Source organism: Vitis riparia, chromosome 10 (genome assembly GCF_004353265.1).
Source record: "Vitis riparia cultivar Riparia Gloire de Montpellier isolate 1030 chromosome 10, EGFV_Vit.rip_1.0, whole genome shotgun sequence".
Lineage (NCBI taxonomy): Eukaryota > Viridiplantae > Streptophyta > Magnoliopsida > Vitales > Vitaceae > Vitis > Vitis riparia.
Window position 1 is genome coordinate 756709 of NC_048440.1, and position 23947 is coordinate 780655.

General features: G+C 34.1%; 2 protein-coding genes across 6 annotated transcripts in view; both read left to right on the top strand.

Annotated features, from left to right (window-relative positions):
* Positions 1 to 7693, top strand: part of LOC117924228 (protease 2-like) — a 60325-nt gene extending 52632 nt beyond the window's left edge. The window contains exon 12 of the mRNA XM_034842816.1: positions 7579 to 7693. Within this exon, the coding sequence (XP_034698707.1) occupies positions 7579 to 7611 (33 nt within the window). The 3' untranslated portion in view covers positions 7612 to 7693. The remainder of the gene's footprint in view (positions 1 to 7578) is intronic.
* Positions 7694 to 8674: 981 nt separating this feature from the next.
* LOC117923595 (protease 2-like) overlaps positions 8675 to 23947 on the top strand; it is a 44003-nt gene continuing 28730 nt past the window's right edge. For 3 of the 5 annotated variants that reach the window (XR_004652649.1, XM_034841959.1, XM_034841960.1), the window contains exons 1-4: positions 8675 to 8976; positions 17446 to 17729; positions 17831 to 18025; positions 23254 to 23600. Coding sequence is in view for 4 of the 5 variants with exons in the window: in XM_034841959.1 (XP_034697850.1) it covers positions 8778 to 8976; positions 17446 to 17729; positions 17831 to 18025; positions 23254 to 23600 (1025 nt within the window). In the remaining variant the exon portion in view is untranslated. The remainder of the gene's footprint in view (positions 8977 to 17445; positions 17730 to 17830; positions 18026 to 23253; positions 23601 to 23947) is intronic. The other 2 variants (XM_034841961.1, XM_034841962.1) reach the window with 1 other exon arrangement.

The following is a 23947-nucleotide window of genomic DNA, read 5'->3' on the forward strand; positions in this document are numbered from 1 at the left end:
AAAACACTTCTAAAAATATGAAACCACCACTTATAATTTTGAAAAATCATTTATAATTATGGACCCCGTATTTTGCTCGATACGTTCCCACTCGATGGCGAAAACTTGCTTTTTTTAATTTGTTTGGTGAAAATTTGATTTTTAGAAAAAGACTTGGAGTCGCCACTTATTTTTGTCTTATTTTTAAAGGGAAAAAAATAAGAAAGAAAAACCCTAAATATGACTCCTGAAAAAAAAAAAACGGATCTATGAAAAACTAAGTCTGGGTCCGAGGGTTAAGTTACTCATTGGGAAGGTACGGTGGTGAACCATAACACCCCTCTAAGCCCGTATACGTACAACATCTACTAAACGAATTGAGGATTAATTAATTATGGATACCAAGAAAAATAACCAATATACAAGTCATGGTAAAAATTAATATGCACAAAAACAATGATGAAATCTAATTACAAAAATACACAAAATAAATAATAAAAGAATTATGAAAAATGATTGATTGAATTAAATAAATAAAAGATTTAAAAAAAAAAGTTTTAAAGAAATTTCAAAGGATTTTATTAAAAACGATTTTGAATTAATGATTTCCATTTATTTACTTATAAAAAAAATCAATTTATTTTTTAAATTTCAGTTATATTCAATTTTCAAAAAGGTTATTTACACTTATTATATCAAAAGAATTTATTACAAAATTTCAATTTGGGCACAAAAATTATTTTTACTTGCTTTTACTAGAAAATAATGAATTTTTATAATTTTATTTACAAAAGTATTTAGATTCATTTTCATTTAAAAGAGTGATTTTTATAAATTATTTAAAATGACATAACTTTATTTACAAAAGAAATTTTAATTAAAAAGAAAAACAAAGATTTAAATTCTCTATTTCTGAAAAACACTTTTAATCTCATTTTAATTAAGGAAAAAGAATTCATTTGAAAAAAAATATTTTTAGATAATTTATTAAAAATTAATTTTTGGGACAACTTTATATACAAAACAATTTTTGGACAATTTTTGTTAATAAAGAAATTTTTGGACACTGTTATTAAAAACAATTTTTCGAATTCTATTAAAAGCAATTCTTTTGGATTTTTCTAAATGTATTTTTCTGAATTTTTATAAATGATAAAAAAAATTTCTTTTATTAAAAATAATATTTTAAAATTATCGTTTTATCAAAATACATTTACTGAATTCTTCCTCTCATTTAAACAAAATTTCTAATTTGTTCGATGTTCAATTCTGTACACACTCAATAAATATATACAAACGAATATTTACAAGAACTAATAAAAATAAAACCAAATAAAAGTGAGAAATAAAACATATACCCAAATAAACTTACAACAAGTTCCACGCATCATTAATTCGTACTCAGCCAACAAGATTGCAAAATGGGTTCATGCAAAAACAAAAATGACAAATATAAATATCTAAAAATGTATAAAATTCACAATGGATATTCAAACCCAAATTCAAACTTTAAATTAGCCCAATAAATTTCACCAATAAAAATGAGCCCAAATTACTATAGGTCTTAACCCAGAACATCTAAATTAATAACCAAAAATACAAACACAATCAACCAAACCTAAAATTGGATAAAAATTAAACAATTCAAATTGGCCAAGTCCATATCAAATATTCAAATAATCCAACAAATCTTACCCACATTATGGACCCCAAAATTCACATTAGTTAACGAGCTCACATAAAAAAAATACATGGTCAAGAGAAATAATATTTCAAGCTCAATCCAATAAGCTCAAACAAATAACAACTTAACAATAGACCCAAGTATAAATAAATAATATGCAATTGATATAATCCAAATATCCCCAAATTAATCACCCAATACAATATACCCACAAACCCAAATTAACAAATTTCAAATTAATTCACTAACAATAAATTAAATCAAATTACGTATTAATCTACCAACAACAAATTAACTCCAATTTCACATTAATTTATCAATAACAAATTAACATAAATTACATGTTAATTAATAAAACTCAAATATAAAGTCCACAAATAAACATAAATATACAATTCCAATTTCAATAACAATTATTATTAAAATCAAATAAAGAAATAATAATAATAATAATAATAACAATCGACGGTCCCAAAAATGGATGGAAGGGGATGGGATCCTCGACTGCCGAAAATGATGCCAACGGCGGCAACTTGCCGACGACGACTAACCTACCATGGATATGGACACTACAACAAAGTACATGATCATGGATGAAATGTTTTGTCTCCAACAATATGCCTTTTGTAGCCAAAAGGCTTTCCTAACGAAAAGTTTTGTCTCGTTCATTGTCTCGATATTTGTGTCACCCTATGTTTTTGGAGACGAATAATTAACGTTTGTTACGAAAACATATTTATGACAAAACAAAATTTTGTGGCCGACACTATTTGGAAACGAGTTTTTTTTGTGGCCTAAGATAAAATGTTTCGTTTGGAATTAGATTTTCAAATATCGAGTAAACTATTTGGTAACAAAATATTTCATTTGGCAACAAAATTTTTTTGTCACTACATGTTACTTTGTACATTAGGAGTTGTAAAGTGTAAATTTGTAAATAATTTTTATTATATTTAATTTTTTATTTTTTATGATAAATCTAACAAGAGAATTTTGATTTGTTTTTGCTTCCAAATTTGGATTATTAAATATTTCAAAACCAATATCAACTATTAAAATTCAGCATAAAAAAAATAAAATGATTTTGAATATTTTATGATATAGAAAATGAAGTATGGAAAAAGACAAAGCTTAACTTTTTAATATTTGAGAGTTTTGGCTGCCACGCACTTTAAGTGAGAGTGGGGATGGTGAGAAGAGACAGCTTTATGTTGACTGAGATAATTGTAAAGAGCCAGCTCACCAACCCCTAAAAAGCAAATCAGGACCGTTGAGAAATTGACCAATCATAATCCAAGCCCTTTAAAAGGTGGACCCACAGTACTTTGACCCCCATTGCTTAACGGTGAAATTTGGATACGTGATTAGACTATCTAACTTGTTATTAAGCAGTCATTATCACTTTAACAAAATTGAAAAATTCTTACTCTCATAATCCATTCACTTCACCCACCAACAATATAATCTAACTTGTAAAGTGCTGATCGTTTCCGCAATTTTTGATTCCATATATATATTCGCGTAATCTACTTAATCAAGTGTTTACTTGGTATTTCTTAGGAATAGTTCATTTGAGACAAATTTGTTTGTTTAAATCTTTAGGTAGAAGCTAAAAGTATAATCTCAAAAGGGTAAAATTGGTATTTGCTTTCTATTTTACTAGTCCTAATTTTATCGATTTTATGTTATTGTGATATTGTTTTTATATGTAATTGGGAATTGTCACTGAATTCTAAAGCTATTTGAAATCGATAAACTTATAATTAACATTTTTTTTAGGTAGTCATATATCATGAGAAAAAGTTTTATGATAGAACTAGATCGAAGAAGAGAGCGATATGGAACAAATAGCAAATGATATATTTTCGTCAAACTTATAAGGCAAAAAAAGAAATCCACATTATTAATTGAGATAATGAAGTTGCAAACAAAAGGAGAAAAGATCATACAAAATGTGGGAGAATAAGAAAGTTGGTTTCAAAGAAGATTAGTTGAATGAGATTATTGAAGTTACATCAAACATAAATATGTCAATCAAGGGTTTCCATCGTGCCAAGACCAATATATATATATATATGTAACAAAAAGAAAGAAGAATGTCTGATTATAGAACATTTTAAAAAAAAAATTCATAAATAATTTTTTACAACCGTTTTTTAAAATAGTTCTCTAATATTTTATATATAAAAATCTATTTAGACCAAAATCCGCATTCTTCGATATATCAAAGGCACACTAGGCCAAGGTGTGTTGTACGAGAATGGAGGTCATACCCAGGTTGTGGTTACACAGATGCAGATTGGGCTAGCTCACCTAAAGATAGACGTTCCACTTCCGAGTATTGTGTTTTTATTGGAGGTAACCTAATATCATGGAAGAGTAAGAAACAAGATGTAATGGCCAGATCTAGTGCTGAAGCCAAATATCAAGTTATGACTTTGGCAACATGTGAACTCATATGGCTGAAATATCTTCTTTGGGAGTTGAAATTTGAAAAGAATGAACAGATGAAGCTCATCTGTGACAACCAAACCGCTTTGCATATTGCATCCAATCCAGTCTTCCATGAAATGACCAAACACATTGAAGTTGACTGTCACTTCATTAGAGAGAAGATCGCATCAGGATATGTGACGACTAGTTTTGTCAATTCAAATAATCAACTAACAGATATTTTTATTAAATCTCTCAAAAGTCTTAGAATTAAATACATTTGTAACAAGCTTGGTGCATATAACATATATGCTCCAACTTGAGGGGGAGTGTTAAATAGTGTACAGTTATTTTAGTTATTTACTTTTTCTTTTCTTTCCTTATTATAGTGTGGGTCCCACTAACATGTATATATATATATATATATATATATATATACCCAAGTCCAATGTGTATTATTAACAGTTTTTTAATAACAAAAATTAGGGATTCTCCCTTTTCACAGTACCAACTCTGACACCATTAACACAGTTTAAGAGAAGAATGAAAAATTATTTTTATTTTTATTGAGAAAAGTAGGAATACAGATACTTATTTATACTCAACTATATGCTGAATTTTAGCTACAAAATAGGAACTAACAAACTCCACGATTAACTTTCTATAAACAAGGAACAAACTATAAAAATTAAATAACAAAAACTGAATTATTCTAACTATTTTCACACTAAAGTAGAATAAAACCAATTCCAAAACTTCTGAAATCTTCTAACAGTGTACAACACAGTGTTGGGCACTACCCATTTGTCTTCAAAATTTTAAGATAATTTTTTTTTTCAAACACACAACACTTGGTTCATGACATGGCCATCTAGCTTTAGTACAGAAAGAGTAGTTTTAAAGAAAAACTACAGTAAGAGAGTACGTAGTAACACTAGCAGTTTGTAAGATGTAATTAAAGGTACTTCTTGCATGTTGGGCAAGTAAAGGATTGAAAAAGATGTACTCCAATTTGCTAGCATAAGGGAATGAAAAGCAGATTTAAATTGAAGGTGTTCAAATGAAAGGAAGACCAAAATAACTTAGTGGAGTTTTATATATATATATATGTCAACTTCAGAAGTTATACTGTTCTATGGCCCCATTGATATTTCTACCCTTTTCTTCCATTGTAGATTGTGTAATTTCTAAAGAGACTACTAAAGACTGGCTTTGCCTTGGGGTTTTGATACTATCTAGTGTAACCAAATATCCTTTAAGGACTTTATAAATGAACAGTGTATGTGATGAGGAATTTTTGATCTTTTATCCAAGGGAAACCAATATGGGGTTAAATCACTAACTGGAAGAGCATAGGACTTGACAACCATGAATTATGTTATTTCCTTTCCCTGTGGTTACAAATGAATGAAACCTTGTACTCCTTCTCCCTCTATCTTGCAAAGATGAACCATTTTTCTTCTTGTCCTATGTGTTTCATTGCCCTCCATTCTAGTTATGATGTCTGTCTTTTACACTTCCACACACATTTTTATTTCATTATATCAAGTAGCTATTTGTCTAATGAATACAACTATAACATAATTCTGATAGGAAAAAAAAAATACAACTATTATGATTAAAAAAAAATACAATAATAAAATAATCTAGATGCTAGTGTTTGATACACGTTCCACACTTTATGTATGTATTATGCTGTGATCAAACAATGGTGTACAACTAAATATTGAAATTCATTAAAAAAAAAAAAAATCAGATATTCAAAATGATGGGTCACCTATGCCAATTGACAAAAGCCAAGGCATCTTTGCTTGCTGAAGCATTTTGAAGCACCGCCTGATGTAACTCACTAGTTGCTGATCTCATCAATGGGCTTGCTTACATAATAGGCAGGGAGGATAGCATGTTATGTTCTCAGATCTGGTTACTCCTCTTAGTTTTTAAACTGTACACTGGTAGACTGTGGCAGATCCACGTGTTTTGTACTCAGAACCTGCTAAGTTGGTGGCAAAGCTGAGGGATACAAAAACAGATGATAATATACTTCTATTTAAATGCGAAATGGCTGCTGGGCATTCCTCAAAGTCAGGGAGGTAAGTTCATTTTCCTTTTGGTTATACTTCAATCTAAAGCTATTAACTTTTGGTTTTGTAGAAGTTGATTTCTGAAGGCAGGTTTGGAGTGTTTGATAAGAGTGTGTTAATAGAGTAGAAGGAAACATCTCACAAGGTTTCAAAATTCTGGACATCTATGCAGGACTAACATGATGGCTTTTAGAATAAAAGGATTAACTAGCAACTACTATTATTTTTATGAGAGATGACAATGATACTATTATAAGTAAAAAAGAAGTAAGCATGATGAATGATTTTTCCCCCTTGTTATGGTGGTGGAATGGTATTCCCTAATTCCTGGTATATGATATCCTCATTTGGACCATGTTCTCCTGGTTTCAAATCTTAAACATATAAAATAGTTAAAGAAACAAGTGGATAAACAAAACGTCTATGATTTTGTCATGATTCTGTCTCATACAACCCAGTTTAAGCTAGCCAGTTCTTGACCGATTACTGTAGGGAAATTCTTCAAGTTATGATTTCAAATATCAGGTCGTTTTTTTAAGATGCTGATTAGTAATGGAATAATGGATCCCTTTACAAGCCTGCAGCAGGTCAGTGCAGTCCGCTTAATTATTCCTTGGTGGAGAAAAATAATGTGCGCTATACTCTTTATTGTCTGGATGAGCCAAAACTTAGACTAGTCATTGTTATCAAATCCATGTAATTTTTTGCCAAGGATCGATAAGTTTGGCTCAATGGTTTGATGGTCTGGATTGGCTGCAAGCCTGCAAGACTACCAATTACACATCTAATACATGGTCCTTGGATCTGCATATTGTAATAAGCTTATCTAATCTCTTATATTTTTTTTTTGTTTTCTGTTTCCTGCCTGATGGGTATGAATTCAAGTGGGCTATTCTCCATTATTTCAGGCAACTGTATGTTCTCTTTCACTATGTTGACCCGTTGACCCTTGTGACTACCTAATTCTCTTTGAAGCTCTTGATTTCATTTGTTGTGCCCTCATTGACACTGTTAATGTTCTTTATCGTAAATTAGTATACTTAAATGACATGCTTAGTTTCTTCTGTTGGAGTTGCATTTAGATTAGAATGAACCTTTTTTAAACAATATCCACCTCAACATGCTCTCTGCCAGTCACATTTTCCCTTGCAATTCTGCTGGATGAGGCAAAATTTGTCCTAAGTTTTAACAAAGTTTCTGAAGATTGAATTTTGGCTACTCCTGGGTGACCAATGGGATTTGAATCATGTTTCAGATTCCTGGAGACTTTTATTAGTGGGAGAGAGTTCTTTTTCTTCTCATATACTTGATTTCTGTTCACTTCTCCCAAACATGAGAAGAGGAAAATAATTAAAAAGGATAGAGAGGGCTCGTAGCCTTAATGCAATCTTTTTAGACATGGTCCCTCCCCTTGGGTCCGGGCAAAACTGATTCAGTCCGGTAGGACATGGTACTAATACTCTTGCTGAACAGGCTCTTACATCGTGTTTGTTTCAAGTACATTGTGTTCAGGAAATTCTAAGATTGAAATAACTTGTGACAGAGAGATGGACTTCAACATTTCTGGATGAAGATTTCTTTTAGAACAGCTCATGCCCGGTTTTCATCACTGGATACCAAGTGGCAGGAGTCCTTATCACTTTGGAAGCAATAAAAGAATAAGCCCAATAAGGTCAAAAGACGCCAGAACTCAGAATCTGATTCCTGAACATGTTGGCAACCAATCTCTCCTGTCACATGATTTTCATTCATCAACAATCTCTACAATTCTTCTGGGGTTAAGTATTTGAGTTTATATTGCTGTAGATACATAAGTTATACACTGCAGGCTTAATTTACCTATTTGGCTTTTGAGTCCTGCCTTGTATGTTAGGATTTGTTTGGTTTTTTTATTTTATTTTATAAAATTATAAATCATTTTTTTTTTAAATTTTCTTAATCATTTTTAAGTACCAAACGTAACCTTATCATGTTCGAAAATTGAAAAACATGAAAATATATAAATTTTATTATATTTGATAAATCAAACAAGCATTTTACCTTTTATTCTCTCTCGACAAATATGCTTGACCCTTTATTTTATTTTAGCTAACTTATGATTCTTCAACTTTATCCTATAATATGAAAAGTCACTTTCACATAACTTTATACCTACATTTTTTTATATATATTTTGCATTTTTTTCTAACAAAATTCAGATTTAATTATAATTCTTGATTTATAAAATCATGAAATATTTAATTAAAAGGATAGAATAATTCTCATATTTAGAAAAATAATTCTAACGTATTAAAAATTATACACATAATTTATTTTAAAATTTTGTTTGATTTTATTAAAAAAAAATATTAACAGGTATTTCCTTTTTTCCAAAAAAAGAAGAAGGAAATTTCATGTTGCAAAAAAGAAACTGATTCTTCCAAAAAATTATATTAAATGTTTTCAAAATGAAATCAATACTTCCAAATTGGTGTTTTCACCTTTAACATCCCTTTTAGTCAAATAACCCTAAAATCAGTTTCAGCGCTAAGCTCCAAATTCAAAAGGCGGCGTTTTATCCATCACCATCGTCATAGTCATAGTCATAGTCATCGTCAATGGCGGCGACGATGGAGTCGTCCTATTCGCCGGCTCCCCCTCCGGTGCCAGCGGCAAAAAAGGTGAAGCATGAGATGGAGTTGTTCGGAGACGTCAGGATCGACAACTACTACTGGCTTCGGGATGATTCTCGCTCCAGTCCTGAAGTTCTTTCGTACCTTCAAGCAGAGAACGCCTACACAGATTTCATCATGTCTGGTATACGAACAGCGATAGACATTTTCTCTTACATTGTTTAGAATTCTGAAATTCTGTTTTCCCTTTTTCTTTTTCTTGAAGCCTTACGTATAATCCTTTTTATTCATCTTTACAAAATTTGGATTTAATTAATTCATTAGTCAAAAAAGTTATTATATTCTAAACCTAAATCTAGACCAATGCGCATAAATCCCATTAAATATAGATTTTGGATGCTAAGAAATTGAAACGTCTCCTTTTAGTTACTGAGAGAATGAGAGAAGGAACAGTGTCAGCACCTTGACTCAGTGATGCGTCACCAAAGCCTTATGGGCACCCATGAATGCCTACAGCATAAGTGGCACGCTGTTGACCAAGGCAATGTGATGGCTGAGGCTTAGGAGGGATCATGTCAAGGCTTGAGGGTGCAGCATGGTTCTTAGCATGCAGGCAGCACACACCACAACATGTGGGCTAGCAGGTGTAGGGTGGCTCAATAAAGGAAAAATTCAAGTGTGGGATTTTGGGTGACTACTATTTTTCCTTTAATGGGGACGCCTAGAGATGGTGTTTTCAAGTGGAGAAATCAGTTTTTGGAATTTATATTTTTTCTAAATTATTTTTTAGAATTTATATTTTTTTAGAAAATCCATTATGTTTTCTTAAGCACATATGATATGTACTCTTAGCATTTTGGAAATGACTCAAAATGCATTTTAAAGAGGGGGTGGTGACTCAAAGGTGGTGATGGTGGCACTAAAGCTATGCCACACCTAGGACAAAGATAAGTGAGGTGCAATGGTGAGCCTTGTTATCACACATGCATGGTGCAATGCCATAGGGTGTGATGCAACTTGTGGGCCCCAATCACATGGGGTGCGATTGTGGTGCACATGCGCATGGTTGCCTTGGGTTGGAAGGATCAACTTGACTGGCACACATATGGGTTAACATAGCAACACACACCATGGGCTTAGAAGAGGGTTTAACACCAAAATGTTGCAAGCATGTGGGCTAAGAGAGGGCTTGGCGTACATGGGTTGCTTGGACACACAAGGGGTTGCCTAGACACATGGCTAAGCTTGACAAATGGCATGACCAAGGATGTGCTAATCTGGTTGGGTAGTTGGAAAAGGATTATGAATCAACATTGCGTGCCTTTGGATGATATTGATTTGATTCTCAATAATGAGTTTTTTGAAGGCTAAGGTAACTTTGCTACCACACTTGAACATAACAACACTCACCATGGACTAAGAAAAAGGCTTAGCTTTAAGATATTGTAAGCATGTGGGCCAAGAGAGAGCTTGATGCGCATGGGGGTGCCTAGACACACAAACAACAAATTGGATGCACAAAGTGCTACTTAGACATGAAGGAGCTTGATGCTTGTGGGCTCAACAATCTCTTTCTTGTACTTTTAGCCACTGCTTCGGTGGTTTTTTAATACAATCTCTTTATTTATCAAAAAAAAAAAAAATGTTTGTGGGCTCAACAAGAAGCATAAGTTGACACTGGGCTTGATACATGAAGGACACCTTGGCATTGGGGGAACTCGAACAATGGGTTGTTGGCACAATAAGGGCTTTGCACATGATAGGCTAAGATGTGGGTAAAGATTTTGGATTTTTTAAGAAGTTTGGATTTTCTATTTGGCTTTCAAAAAGTGGAGGTAAAGATTTTTTTTTTTTTGTGTGTAGTTTTTTATTTTTTCATAGTCTAGTTGTTGAGAAAGTGAGGATTGCTTATTTAGTTCTAGAGAAAGGGGAGGTAATGAAGAGAAATGTGATTTTTTAATTTTTTATAAAGGAATCTTGAGTTCTTTTATTTATTTATTTTTATTTTATATTTTTGGTTTCTCAAGGGTGGAATTTTTTTGTTTGATTGTCCAAGAAGTATAGGAAAAAAAAAATAAAAAATCATTATTTTTTTTTTTTAATTTTACAAAAATATTTTTTGAAAATTTAAATTTTATTTTTATTTTTTAATCTTTTTGATTGTTGAAGGAGTAGGATTTTTTTTTTTTTATTGAGAAAATTAAGAAAAATATGATATATATTTTTTTAAAAGAATTTTGCATTAGGTATAATTTTGGTGGCTAAATATTGGAAATTTTCTTTTTGATTGCCTAGAAAGGGAAGAAAACAAAATAGCAGACACATTTCTTTTCAAAAAATTCAATTTGTTTGTATTTGATTGTTGAGAAAGTGGAAGAAAAATTAGAAAATGCTTTACTTTATTATATTAACAAATTCATTCTTTATAGAGTTTGATTCCAAAGAATTCTGACATCTCTTGTTTTGTTGTTGAAAGTGGAGGTTTTTGATTGGTAGTTGTGAAAATGATGAGAAGAAACAAAATGAAGTTTCTTTTCCTTTCCCTACTTTTTTTGTGCGTTTTGGTTGTTAAGAATGTGTGGTTTTCCATCTAGATGTAGAGAAATTGATGGAAATGAAATTAGTATGATTTGTTTTTAGTTTGATAGCTATAAGTAGTGAATTTTTTATTTGGTTGCCTAAAAGGTGGAGAAATCAAGAGCAAATTTTATTTCGTATATTGTGTTTTGTATTTTTTTTTTGTGTGTTTGGATGTCCAAAAAGTGGAGGAAATATTAAAAATTGGGTATTAATTTTTTTGTTTTTAAATTCTACTCATGTCATTGTCAAACAATGAAATAGGAAGAAAAAGTCATTGTCACACCTTGATTTTTAAAATATCCTAACATAAGAAGAAAATTGAGAAATCCATTCTGAAGTTCATATGAGAGAAAAAAGCCCTTGAGGCCTGACTCAAGTGGTAAAGGGATGGAGAGGGTTTGTGGGAGGTTCCATGTTCAAGTCTCAATGCGGACAAAATTTACCTATCACAATATATATATATATATATATATATATATATATATATGAGAGAAAATGGAATACCCATTCCTAGTTTTCCATTTCAAACCAACCAATTACAGTTTTGTGGTTTTTGTTTCCTTTTGTTCTACTTCATTTTCTTTTTGTCTAAACTCACTTCCCTTTTCTTTTTGTCTAAACTCACTTCCCTTTTCTTTGTGAGTCATGGAAACATCTCCATTCATGGGTTCAAATTCCACATTATTGAGAAAGAAGAAGATAGAGAAAATATTATTCATTCTCATTGATGATGATGAATATTTACATACAAATACATTTGAGTTCTACAATAATTCAAACTCTATCTCCTACTCTAATTCAAACTAATAGTAGACTTCTACTCTAATTCGAACAAATGGTAGACTTCTACTCTAATTCAAACTCTATATTCTATTTTAATTCAAACTAATAATAAATAGATAAATACTAATATTTAAATTAGGGATAAACAATATTCCTAGATTCTCGATGCTCTTGAGGCCTGGCTCAAGTGGTAAAGGGATGGGGAGGGTTTGTGGGAGGTTCCAAGTTCAAGTCCAAATGGGGATAAAAATTTACCTATAAAAAGAGAAAATATTGCCAGATTCTCGACACTCCTTAAGTTGGTACATAAGTAGCTATCATGCTCAACTTGTTTGTTAGATGTTTCAAAAATTGGTCTATGAAGTTTGTTGGTTAGGATGTCAGCCAGTTATTAGGTAGTTGGAACAAATGGTATGCATATATTACCAACTTCAAGTTTTTCCTGTATGAAATATCTATTTGTCTCCACATGTTTAGTCCTATTATGTTGAACTGAATTATGTGCAATACTAATTGCAGTTTTATTATCACAATAAAGTTTCAAATGGTAGATTGTTGGCTGTCTCAGCTTTCTTAGGATATGCTTAAGTCACAACACTTCACAAACCCACGTGCCATCACTCTTAATTATGCCTCAACACTACTTCTAGCTACCACATTCTGTTTTTTACTCTTCCAAGTAACCAAATTTCCCTAGATAAATGTGCAATACCCTAAGGTTGATTTCCTATCAATTACTAAGCTAACCCGGTTTGCATTTGCGTATACTTCAACTCTTTGTTGCTCGTTCTTCTTAAAAAATAGTCCTTTTCCTAGTGTATTCTTGGTTAGGATAATGTCATCTAGATACACAATGAGAATAGCGATTTTCCCATCATATGAGTGCTTTTTGAACAAAGTGTGATTTGATTGTCCTTAAGAGTATCCATGCTTCTTAATTGCTTTCGTGAATCTTTCAAACCAGACTCATGGTGATTGTTTGAGACTATATAGAGACTTCCATAGCCTACAGACTTGGGGGAAGCTCCATGTAAACCTCATCCTTCAAATCCCCATTAAGGAAAACATTTTTGATATCTAACTAGTGAAGAGGCCAATCTAAATTAGCTACCAAGGATAGTAGCACACATATGGTATTTAGTTTTGCCATTGGAGCAAAAGTCTCTTGGTAGTCGATTCCATAGGTTTGAGGAAATCCTTTAACAACTAGTCTTGCTTTGTAGTGATCTGTACTGCCATCAATCTTGTATTTGACAATGAAAATCCATTTGCATCCCACAAGTTGTTTTCCTTCAAGTAGCTTTAAGAGTTCCCACGTTCCATTTTTCTTAAGGGCACAAATTTCATCTCCAATGGCTACTCTCCATTCAGGTGTTTCTAGTTCTTCCCGGATATTTTTAGAATTTCAATACTAGAAAGATTAGTGGTAAAAGCACAATACATTGGAGATATTTTTTCATAAAATATGAAATTGGAAATTGGGTGTTGAGTACATGTCCCAACTCCTTTTCTCAATGCAATGGGAATACCAAGATTATCACTACGATTCTGATCATGTATTGAGTTACCTAGAACAAAATTAGGCTTGTCTTGGCTCAGATGGGACTCATAGTCTTGTTTTGAAAGTGTAGAAGGTTTTTTCTCCTTTTGAGTTTCTTATCTCCTTGAATAAACACCTAACTCTTTGTGATTGACAAGTTGTGTGGGGGATGAGAATCTGAATCTATATTTAGAGTGGGTATGATAGTATGAGACTCATACTCTACATTTTAAGTGAGTATGAGTTTGATTTTTTGTGGAGGAGAAAGTGGTGTGTTCTATGGGGTAGCATCTTCGAGTGGAGTAGAAGGTGGTGTCTTTGATGGGGCAACATCTTTTAGTGGCTAAAATCGATATTCTTGAGTGATGGCTAAATTCTCCCCCTGAATATGAGTTTTAAGGTAGAATGGTGTGTTTTTGAAGTATGTGACATCCATGGAGTTGTAGAATTTTCAGGTAGTGGGAGAGTAGCGTTTGTAACCTTTTTGGTTTGCGGAATAGCCAAGAAAGATGCACTTGATGGCTTTTGGGTCAAGTTTGTTGCTGTGCTTTTGGTAAATATGAACAAATGCAGAACATCCAAAAATTTTAAAGGGTTAGGAAGAGATGGTTCAAGTTTGAGGATAGGTTTGTGTGAGGATTTGTTGAGGTGTGTCTACATAGGAACTTTGATGGATTATGCCGTTATTTGGTAGATAATGTCCCAAAATTGATTAAAAATGTTCTCTAACATTATCGATTCTAAGGACTTGGATTTTTGTTTGGAACTAGGTTTGGATCATGGAATGGAGTTTATTTAATATTGTACTAGTTTCTAATTTTTCTTTCATGAGGAATATCTATGTGATTCTAGTGTGATCACCAACCAATGATACAAACGATCGAGGTCTTGAAACATTATTTACTTTGGAGGGCCCCTAAATATCACTATGAATTACTGAGAAAGGATACAATGATTTGTATAGTTGAGATGGGTAAGTATTTCAAACATACTTTGAAAATTGACAAATCTCACATTGGAAAATTGAAGGGTTTTTATTATGAAATAACGAGGGAAACCCTATCAAAATGAAATAATGAGGGAAACAATTTTGCTAGGTACAAGAAATTAAGATGACCTAATCTATAGTGCTATAACATGATTGCATTATCATTATTGGAACTAAGACTTTAAAAATCCTATTGGATTGCCTAATTAAGGTAGGAGCAAAACTTGCAGGTTGAGTTTGCTCTTCAAGAGAGTCATCGATTTTGAAATGATGGAGTCCTGCACACTCCTTAGTAGTGCCAATTATCTTCCTTGAGCCTAAGTCCTGAAATTCACGGTGAGTGGGAAAAAATTAAATAACACATTTAAGTTCCTTTGTAAGTTTTATGATGGACAACAAGTTATAAGAAAGATTAGGGACCAACTGAATTGATTTCAAGGTTAGATAGTTAGAGATAACTATTGAACCTATAACCTCCATAGTGGATAGGGACTAATCAAGAATTCAAACTTTATAATTCTTAGAACAAGGATTATAGAGGTGAAATAAGATGACATTACCAATCATGTGATTAGAAGTAACTGAATCAATAATTCTAGTGCTAGATTTCTTTGTTTGGACATTGAGAGACCTAAAGAATTTACCTTTCTATGCTACTATTCCCATTCCAAGCTTGGGTGGCATAGAACAGGGTTGTGATTGTTTGAGAAGCTTTTGGAGGAGGTCCAATTGTTCTTTGCTGAAGAGGGTTGTTTGAGAGTTCAAATGATCATCACTAGTGGCGTAGAACATGAAGTTCTGACCAATCTTATTCTCCATTATGTTGATTAGTCATGACATTATCATTTTATTCTTGGATCTCCATATTTTGAACTTTGGATCTCTTGTTGGTGGAACAGTTATGGCCCTAGTGAGGTAATCATCCTTACCTTTTCCACTCACAAACATCATGAGCGATTGTGTCCATTGAAGAAAGGTCTTCCCATTTAATTTGTGACCTGTGACGGGCTAAATAGAGCTCTTAGAGTTGTCATGGTTGCTGGAAATAACCATTTGTTAGGTAGATGTGGCGTCAGAGGTGGATGCAATTCTCTCATAAACTCAAGAATGAAAGTGAACTTGTTTTAGGAGTTTTGCATTAAACGCAAAGTGTAAGGACCTTGTGTTTAATGACTTTTAGGCCAATTGCACATTAAGAATATAAATTATATATATATCATGTTGAAATCTCTAGTTTCCAAAAAATAAATTTTCCATATGATGGAAATTAGAAACATTGCAAACTATGAAATTGGGCAATTCAAGCCTTGAATGCTTGAGATCCTATTAAGCTCACTAGAATGGTTCCAATGCTTAAGTTGCTCAAGCTAGTGCTTGCATGCTCTAGGCACTTGAATGGAAGATATGAGCTCTAACGCATGCAATCTTAAAATTCTTTTTTATTTTTTTCAAATAAAATTAAACAATCAATTATTAATTCCCTTAATTCTACTTTATGCTACTTGTAAGAGTCATTACCATGGTTGATTCTGCAGCAACTCGAGTCTTCAATGGAGAGTAACTCACAGGAAAATGTAAATTCCTAAACCATAATGGATGAAACATTTACGTTGAAGAATGGATAACGGTCTCAAGTGGGTTTTTGACAAGGTGATCTGTTTTCTCCTTTTCTCTGCACACTAGTAGCATATGTAGAATGATGACTAGGGTTGAGGATGGAGGAATTTTTCTTGATGGGTAAGAATAATCTCAAGGTATCTCGTTGTAGTTTGCAATAGCTAGGATGCTAATAGTATTAATACAGAGTCGCTTTGAAGCCTATAGAAAGCAATTGCCTGAGGTTTCTATGATTTTTTTCTCTTGGTATACTTGGTTATCAGTTTAGGATAATTCCAACATTAATTTTTGGGAAGACCTGTTATGGAATGATCAATTGCTTTATGCTCTCTGTCCTAACCTCTAGTTGGTCTTGAAGTTTTCCAGTCTCACTTATCTTGAATTCTAGATCATTCCTTTTCGTCTCCTTGAAATTTTAAGTTTCATGATAACTTATCTGCCTAGGAAATTGATGATCTTATCACTCTTTTTTTTTTAGTAGGCGATAATCTTAACACTTGTGTACCTTTGTTGCTTCATGCTTATTGATTATTCTCAAGCTCAAATTAGATGGAGGTTCATTCAGCAATTGAAGATAACTTGGGATCAATGGTATTTTAAGAGATCATCGTGGTTTTGTGGTTAGGGCCTTCTCCAAACATGCTAGGGAAGGGTTAGCCATTGAGGCTGAGAGTCAACCTCATTGGATTGGGTATCGCAAGCACGTTAGGCTTCAACAATCTTATGGTGGTGGGAAACTTAAAGTTGGTGATAGCATGGTAAGTTAGTTCCATGGAAATTCAAGTCCATACTGTGTAAAACCAGGGACATTACTAGAGCATTGGGTTGTCCTTCTTTTGGAGTCCTTAGATGGCTGACCACACTACAAATTGTTCGTCTAAGCAAGGAGCTTAAAATGCTTTATAGGGTTGCTTTGTGGCCTTGATATGCACTTTTGCTTTGATGTGTCTCTTTGTTCATGTTTCTTATGACATTTTTCTCCTTTTCTAAAGGAAAACTTATTCTTCTTGTATTGTTATAATCATTTTCTATGAAATGGATGGTCTATTTCCAATCGAAAAAGGCATCTTAGTTTGTTGGTTTATAACCCGTTCCTCTAATTGAGATTATAACTGACAATTTTATATGACTGAGAACTCTCTTAGGTACCAAACACTTAGAAGACCAGATTTATGCTGACATGAGAGGACGAATCAAGGAGGATGATATATCTGCACCTGTACGTAGAGGGGCTTACTACTACTATAAGAGGACTTTGGAAGGAAAGGAGTATGTGCAGCATTGTAGGCGCCTTGTATCACCTGTTGAGGCCTTACCTTCTGTTTATGATACTATGCCAACTGGACCTGATGCTCCTCATGAACATGTTATCTTGGATGAGAATACCAAAGCTCAAGAACATGCATATTATAGCATTGGTGCTTTTAAGGTAAGAACATCTTATTTTGCTTACTTGGAGTTCTAATAGTCCGGTTTTCTCTTATTTAGTGTGCTCCTCTTTAAGGTTTCTTCTTCTTCTTCATCTTCTAGGTTAGTCCAAACAATAAGTTGGTTGCATATGCAGAAGACACCAAAGGTGATGAGATTTATACTGTTTATATCATTGATGCGGAGACTAGGACACCTGTGGGGAAGCCTCTGGTACGTATAACTTCAGATCTTGAATGGGCTGGTAATGAGGCTTTACTTTACATCACAATGGATGAGGTTCTTCGTCCTGACAAGGTATGATTATTCTAGTTGAAGTTCTTTGTTTGGGACTAGATCTGCCTCTAATTGCCTAATGAAAGGAGTCTGTCTTTTCTTTTTTCAATGTCATATTATTTAAATGTATATTTGGCTTCTAAAGTCGGTCCTAGTCTCATTATTGGTTGAACCTTTGTCCGTATTACCTTCCCCTTGGGGAGATTTTGAGTTCCGTCATTGTAATGTTTTTGCACCAATGGATTTTTTTTTTCCCTATCAAAAATAAAAAATTGAGGGGAGTGCCTTTAAATGCAATGTTACAAGAAGTCCATAAGAAGGGATAGAAATGAAGTAAATCCCACAGTGTTTCTACCGTCCTCCACTTTCCCTCAAAGATCCTAAGATTTCTCTTTTCCCACACAATCCAAGATAAAGTGAGGCAAACGATTTGTCAAAGGGCCTTGCCTCTAACGAAACTCCCCAAACTTCTAAAAGAGACGGCTATCATGTCCAATATGCTCCTAGGTGGAACCCAATTTATCTTGAATAGAATGAAGAACTTGTGCCATTATACCATATTATCAGACAATGTAGAAAAAGATGATCAATTGACTCTTTACTCCCCAATACATAAGATGCATCTTTTAGGGTTAAGGGATTTGTAAGGTCTTCTCAACTGTAGCATATTGTTAGTGTTCACCTTCTTGTGCGCCACTAACCATCCGAAAGCCTTAACCTTAGATGGAACTTCTTATTTCCATACAAATCTGGCTAAAAACAATAGGCTTGAAATTGATAAGTTGGACAAGGCTCAAAAGTAAGATTTTAGTGAGACTAAATCTGAAGAGGAAAGAGACCAAGCTCTTGTATCTAGGACAGAAGGAGACAAGTGCACTTGGGTGAGTGAAGACATTAGCTTTAAACGCCTTTAATTTCTAAATTTGTGAGGTTGCAATGAAACTTTAAGTTCCAAGACAAATTCTAAATCTGTGAGGTTGCAATGAAAGTTTTAAGTTCCAAGACAAAGAAGAAGAAGAAGAAGAATTCCCAAGGATTGTTGAGATGGTGGGATTTTTTAAAGTGGTGACACTGCAAAGATTCTTCCCAAGGATTGCTAAGATGATGAGATTTTTTTAAAGTGGTAACACTATAAAGATTTGTAAATTGTGAATAAAAAGGTTGATTTCCTACCATAAATCTTCCCAAATGAGTTCTTTCCCCATCACCGGCAACAAAATGGATATGTGGAGAAAAATCTTAGAAAACTTGTGCCATGGCCGTCCAAGGACACCGATGTGACCATTTGACCACAATGTTGACATCCCATCCATTTGGATGTGTCCCTTAAATACTCGAAATAACCTGATGCCAAAGGACATAGCTTTCCTTAAGGAACCTCTATAGTCATTTTCGTAATAGAGCATGATTTTGCATCATAGTCTTCCCAAACCCCAAACCTCCAGACTCCTTAGGTCTACACACTATGTCCCAACTTATTAGATGATCTTTTTTAGCCTCCCTAGCCCTTGAACAAAGAAAATCGCTTTGCAATTTCTCAATCTTTGAAGCTATTGATGCTGAAATCTTGAAAAGAAATAAGAAATAGCAAGGGATATGAGACAAGCAGGACTGAATTTCAAATTACTCTTCCCCTTAAAGACAAAAAAGCTTTTTTCCAACCATCCAATTTCCTTGAAATTCTATCAACCACTAAATCCTAAAATCCGCTTGTCAACGGATTCTCTCCTAAAGGAAGACCTAAAGAAGATAAAGGTCAGTTTGAAACTTTACAACCTATGAAAATGGGTAATTAATTTCTCTCAATAATACAAGATTACAACAAATTATATACACCTTTGCCATAGCAAAGTGGGAGGAAAAATAGGAAAGAATAAAAATCAGAAAGCAAAAAATCCTTACAAATCAGGAAACTAACCCCTATAAATCAAGAAACTAGTTCCTAGGCTAATATCCTATCTGATCACACCTATTATTCGAATATAATTCCCATAATTAGGAAATTTGTTCTCACACTCCCCCTCAAGCTAGTCAGTGGATATCATCTATTCCTAGCTTGTTAATGATTCTTTGAAATGACATGCCATTTAGTCAAGACATCTACTAGTTGATTTCAAGTTGGTATATATGGCGTATAGATCAATCCACTGTCCAACTGCTCTTTTTTTTGAAGTGCCTATCCACTTCATTGTGCTAGGTATGATCATGCTGAATTGGATTGTGAGTGGTGTTATTTTTTGACTTATTGTCACAATAGAGACTCATAAGTTGCTCCCATTTAATCTCCAAATCGTCCAAAATTATTTTAATCCACAAGAATTCACAAACCCCCGATGCCTTTGCTCTAAATTTAGCCTCTGCACAGGTGGTTGTCAGGTCTCTAAATTCCCTCCAACAAATTATTTCTTACTTCTCTAGGTTACTAGATTCCCTCCAAGAAATGTGCAATAACTCGAGGTGGACCTTCTGTCCACTACTGAACCTGCATAGTCTGTTGTCCGTGTAGGCCTCTAAAGACATTTTTTCTCCTTTTCTGAACAAGATTCCTTTACCTGGTGTCCTCTTGAGGTATTGTAGGACTTGAACCACTGCTTGAAGATGAACTTCCTTAGGACTGTGCATGAATTGGCTAACAACTCCAACTGTATAAGCTATATCTAGCCGAGTATGTGAAAGATAAATTAATTTTCCAACAAGCTTTTGATGCATTCTTTTATCCACCAGTGTCTTCAAGTGCTTCTCCAAGCTTGTGATTTGACTCAATAAGGACCAGTGCCAAGGAGATGGCTCAGTTTCCCTTTTCCTTTAAGGAAAGTGCAAACAGATTGTGACCACCTCAAAAAAAATTTTCCATTCAATATGCTGCTTGGATATTCTGTTGGTCTCCAGATGAAGAACCAATTCCATTCTCCACCATGGACATCTTGGGGCTGTTAATTTCTGACATTTCAGCAAAGAGGCTAAGACAAAATTAAAAGGAAAGCACGGTCCTTGTTTGCATCTCTACCTGCTGCAAAAGACTCATCCTCCCTTGAGTCCCATTGTAACTTCAAATCATTAATTTTTCCATTGAATGGACCTTTCAAAGAAGGAAGCAAACTTCTCGCATGAGGCCTTAAGAATTGCAAAGCTTGGTTTGCCAGAGAAGTGAAAACTAAGCTCTGGATCTTTGGATGTAAGGAAGCAGAAGGGTCAAACTTTAAAAGCAACGTCAACTAGTCGAAGATGGTCCTCGCTAGGAAATTTAGGCTTATTTCTTTTGATTGGGTTGGTGTTCCTTTTAGTGAGGAAAGGTTAGCCTAGTCCCCCAAGTTATTGTGGCCTAACCTATATCTTGGGCTTACTTCAAACAAGTGGGCTTGCTGCCCTTTTAATACAACCTGCTTACTGGACCGGCCCAATTGATTAAAAGGCCCGCTACAATGCAAGGAACAATCACTATCCTTTTCACAACTGTTAGTAGATTTGAAATTTGAAAACTGCCTGGCGTGACATGGAATGGAACTATCCTCCACTTTCTTCAACAAACCCCATGTGGCTTGAAGCGTGGCAACCTGTCAGCCCTTCAATCCTTCTCCAACCCCTCATAGTTGACACAACCATCAAAGATAGAACACCCACCCCTATTCAACTCAACATTACCTGTTTGAAAAGGTTGATCTCCGTTTGAAACTCTCACAATCACGGGGATCACTACATTTTCCTTTACCTCAACCTTAAGTCGAATCTTCGTCAAATATACTAGCTTTAAAGTTTGTTTGTCAATCTTGATAACCTTTCCCCAACCTTCTACCAAGTGAAATAGATACTTCTCCGATCACAGATGAAAAGGCAATCCCCTTACCTCAATCCACCCCTTTTGGAACATCCTCGAGATAGTAGCATTTATGTTCAGATTCCATCTATATACCTTGACTTCTATCTTTTCACTCACTAGAATAAACCTCTTCTCATGTGAATAAATTGCTAGGTCAGTAGACTCCACAAAGAAAATCCTTGGTTCTTGGAAATAGGAGTAATGGTACTCACCCCTTTAATTCCACATCTTTTGCTAAAGCTCTGCATATTGCTATTATGCTTACACCTGCTATTGAAGGTTCATAGACCACTGCCCTGGGCCACGTTCCCACAGGTTCATAACCTTGTTTTTTTACCCTTCCCCAACCACCACACTAGTGAAGCTGCGTTTTGGGGGGGTTCAAAATTGGCTTAACCTTCTCCAATGCTACTTTGTGAAATCTCCTATTGCCTACAAAGTGGGAAGGATATAACATCACAGCTGATAAGGCTTCTCACACTGCAATCCAACCCTAGCTTTTATATCCTTTTGGAATGACGACAAAAGTTGTTTTTTGGCTTGTCATGAACTCAGTAATTTGAAAGCATCTACCATTACTAACACCTCCAAAAGATGAGCTCTTCTTCATCCTTTGTATTTATGGTTAAAACCTAGTGACCTATTCATCTTTGAAGCCTTCTTTAAATGGTTGAGCAACCATTCAATCTCTTCTTTCTCAAATCCCACCGAGAATGAAGCTCCTCAACTACATTCAGGCAAAGACAACCATGATCCTCCATTCTCCCCAACATCTATTGCCTTTTTGCGTCAATGCTAATCATGTTTATTCTCATAGATGTTTCTCAATGGCCAATGAAAATAAAATGCAAATCATAGAATAAAGGCATTGGCCAGAGCTTATGGACAAAAATCTTACTTTTCCTTTCTTTTAAATTGGCAGCATTAGAATAAGTATATTTGGACTCATACTTTTGTTTATTGGTAAAGATCAGCTAAAGCTTTCTCAGGCCAGATACTAACCCCAGACAAATGTTGATGAATCTTTGAGTATCACCAGAAAGAGGAGCCCCTCCAGATAGCAAAAAGTGGATTTGACCACCCTGAACACAAGGAAGTTCCATAGAAGGCTTTCTAGACCCCCAAGCCCCAAACCAACTGCCATTAACAGTGTCCCTTTTTACATCCATTTATTGATAAAATATGATTATCTCTTTTATTGATTAGTTATATGCTATTCCAAATAGGAGCATATATATATCTTCATTCATCTATTATCCTCTTGGTTGACTTATTTCTGTGCCTGCAAAGGTTCATGCATCCAAGTCCATCTTGGTCATAAAAAGGACTTAAGATCACATTCTTTCTTGTACTGCTGTCTGTTATGAGTAAAACTCCAATAGACCTTTCAGGATAGCTTCTTATATATTCAGTGTGCTTTTGCTTTTAATAGGTCTGGCTGCATAAGTTGGGAACAGATCAATCAAGTGACTCCTGCCTTTATCATGAAAAGGACGATATGTTTTCTCTTGGTCTTCAAGCTTCTGAGAGCAAGCAATTTCTGTTTGTTGAATCTGGAAGTAAAAATACAGGATTCATTTTCTATCTTGACGTATCAAAACCTGAAGGTGGGCTTACAGTTTTGACACCTCGTTTAGATGGCATTGACACATCAGCCAGTCACCGTGGAAACCATTTTTACATTAAGCGCAGAAGCAACGAGTATTTTAATTCAGAAGTACTAGCTTGTCCACTGGATAATGTATCCACAATGACGGTTCTTATTCCACACAGGGAAAGGTACCCTCAAATTTCTATATTTTTCTAGTTGTCAATGACATTATTTTAGCACTTAGGTTGTACTTAGTCTTTCATTTTTGTGAGATACTGAAGCCTTTCTTGTTTAGTTTTATGTAACATGTGGTTTATATATCCTAGCATCAAGAGCCAGACTACATGTTTAGATCTCTATACTGGAGATCTAAGTGGGGAATATTCTATTTGAGTATGATGCTACAAGAATTGCAATTTTTACATCTCTATACTATTGATTCTCTGAAGGAGGTTAAAATGATGGGGGTATTTGTGTGTAAGAAATGGGAAGGTCTCATGGAATATACTTTCCCTTACAATCAGAATGATTAGGA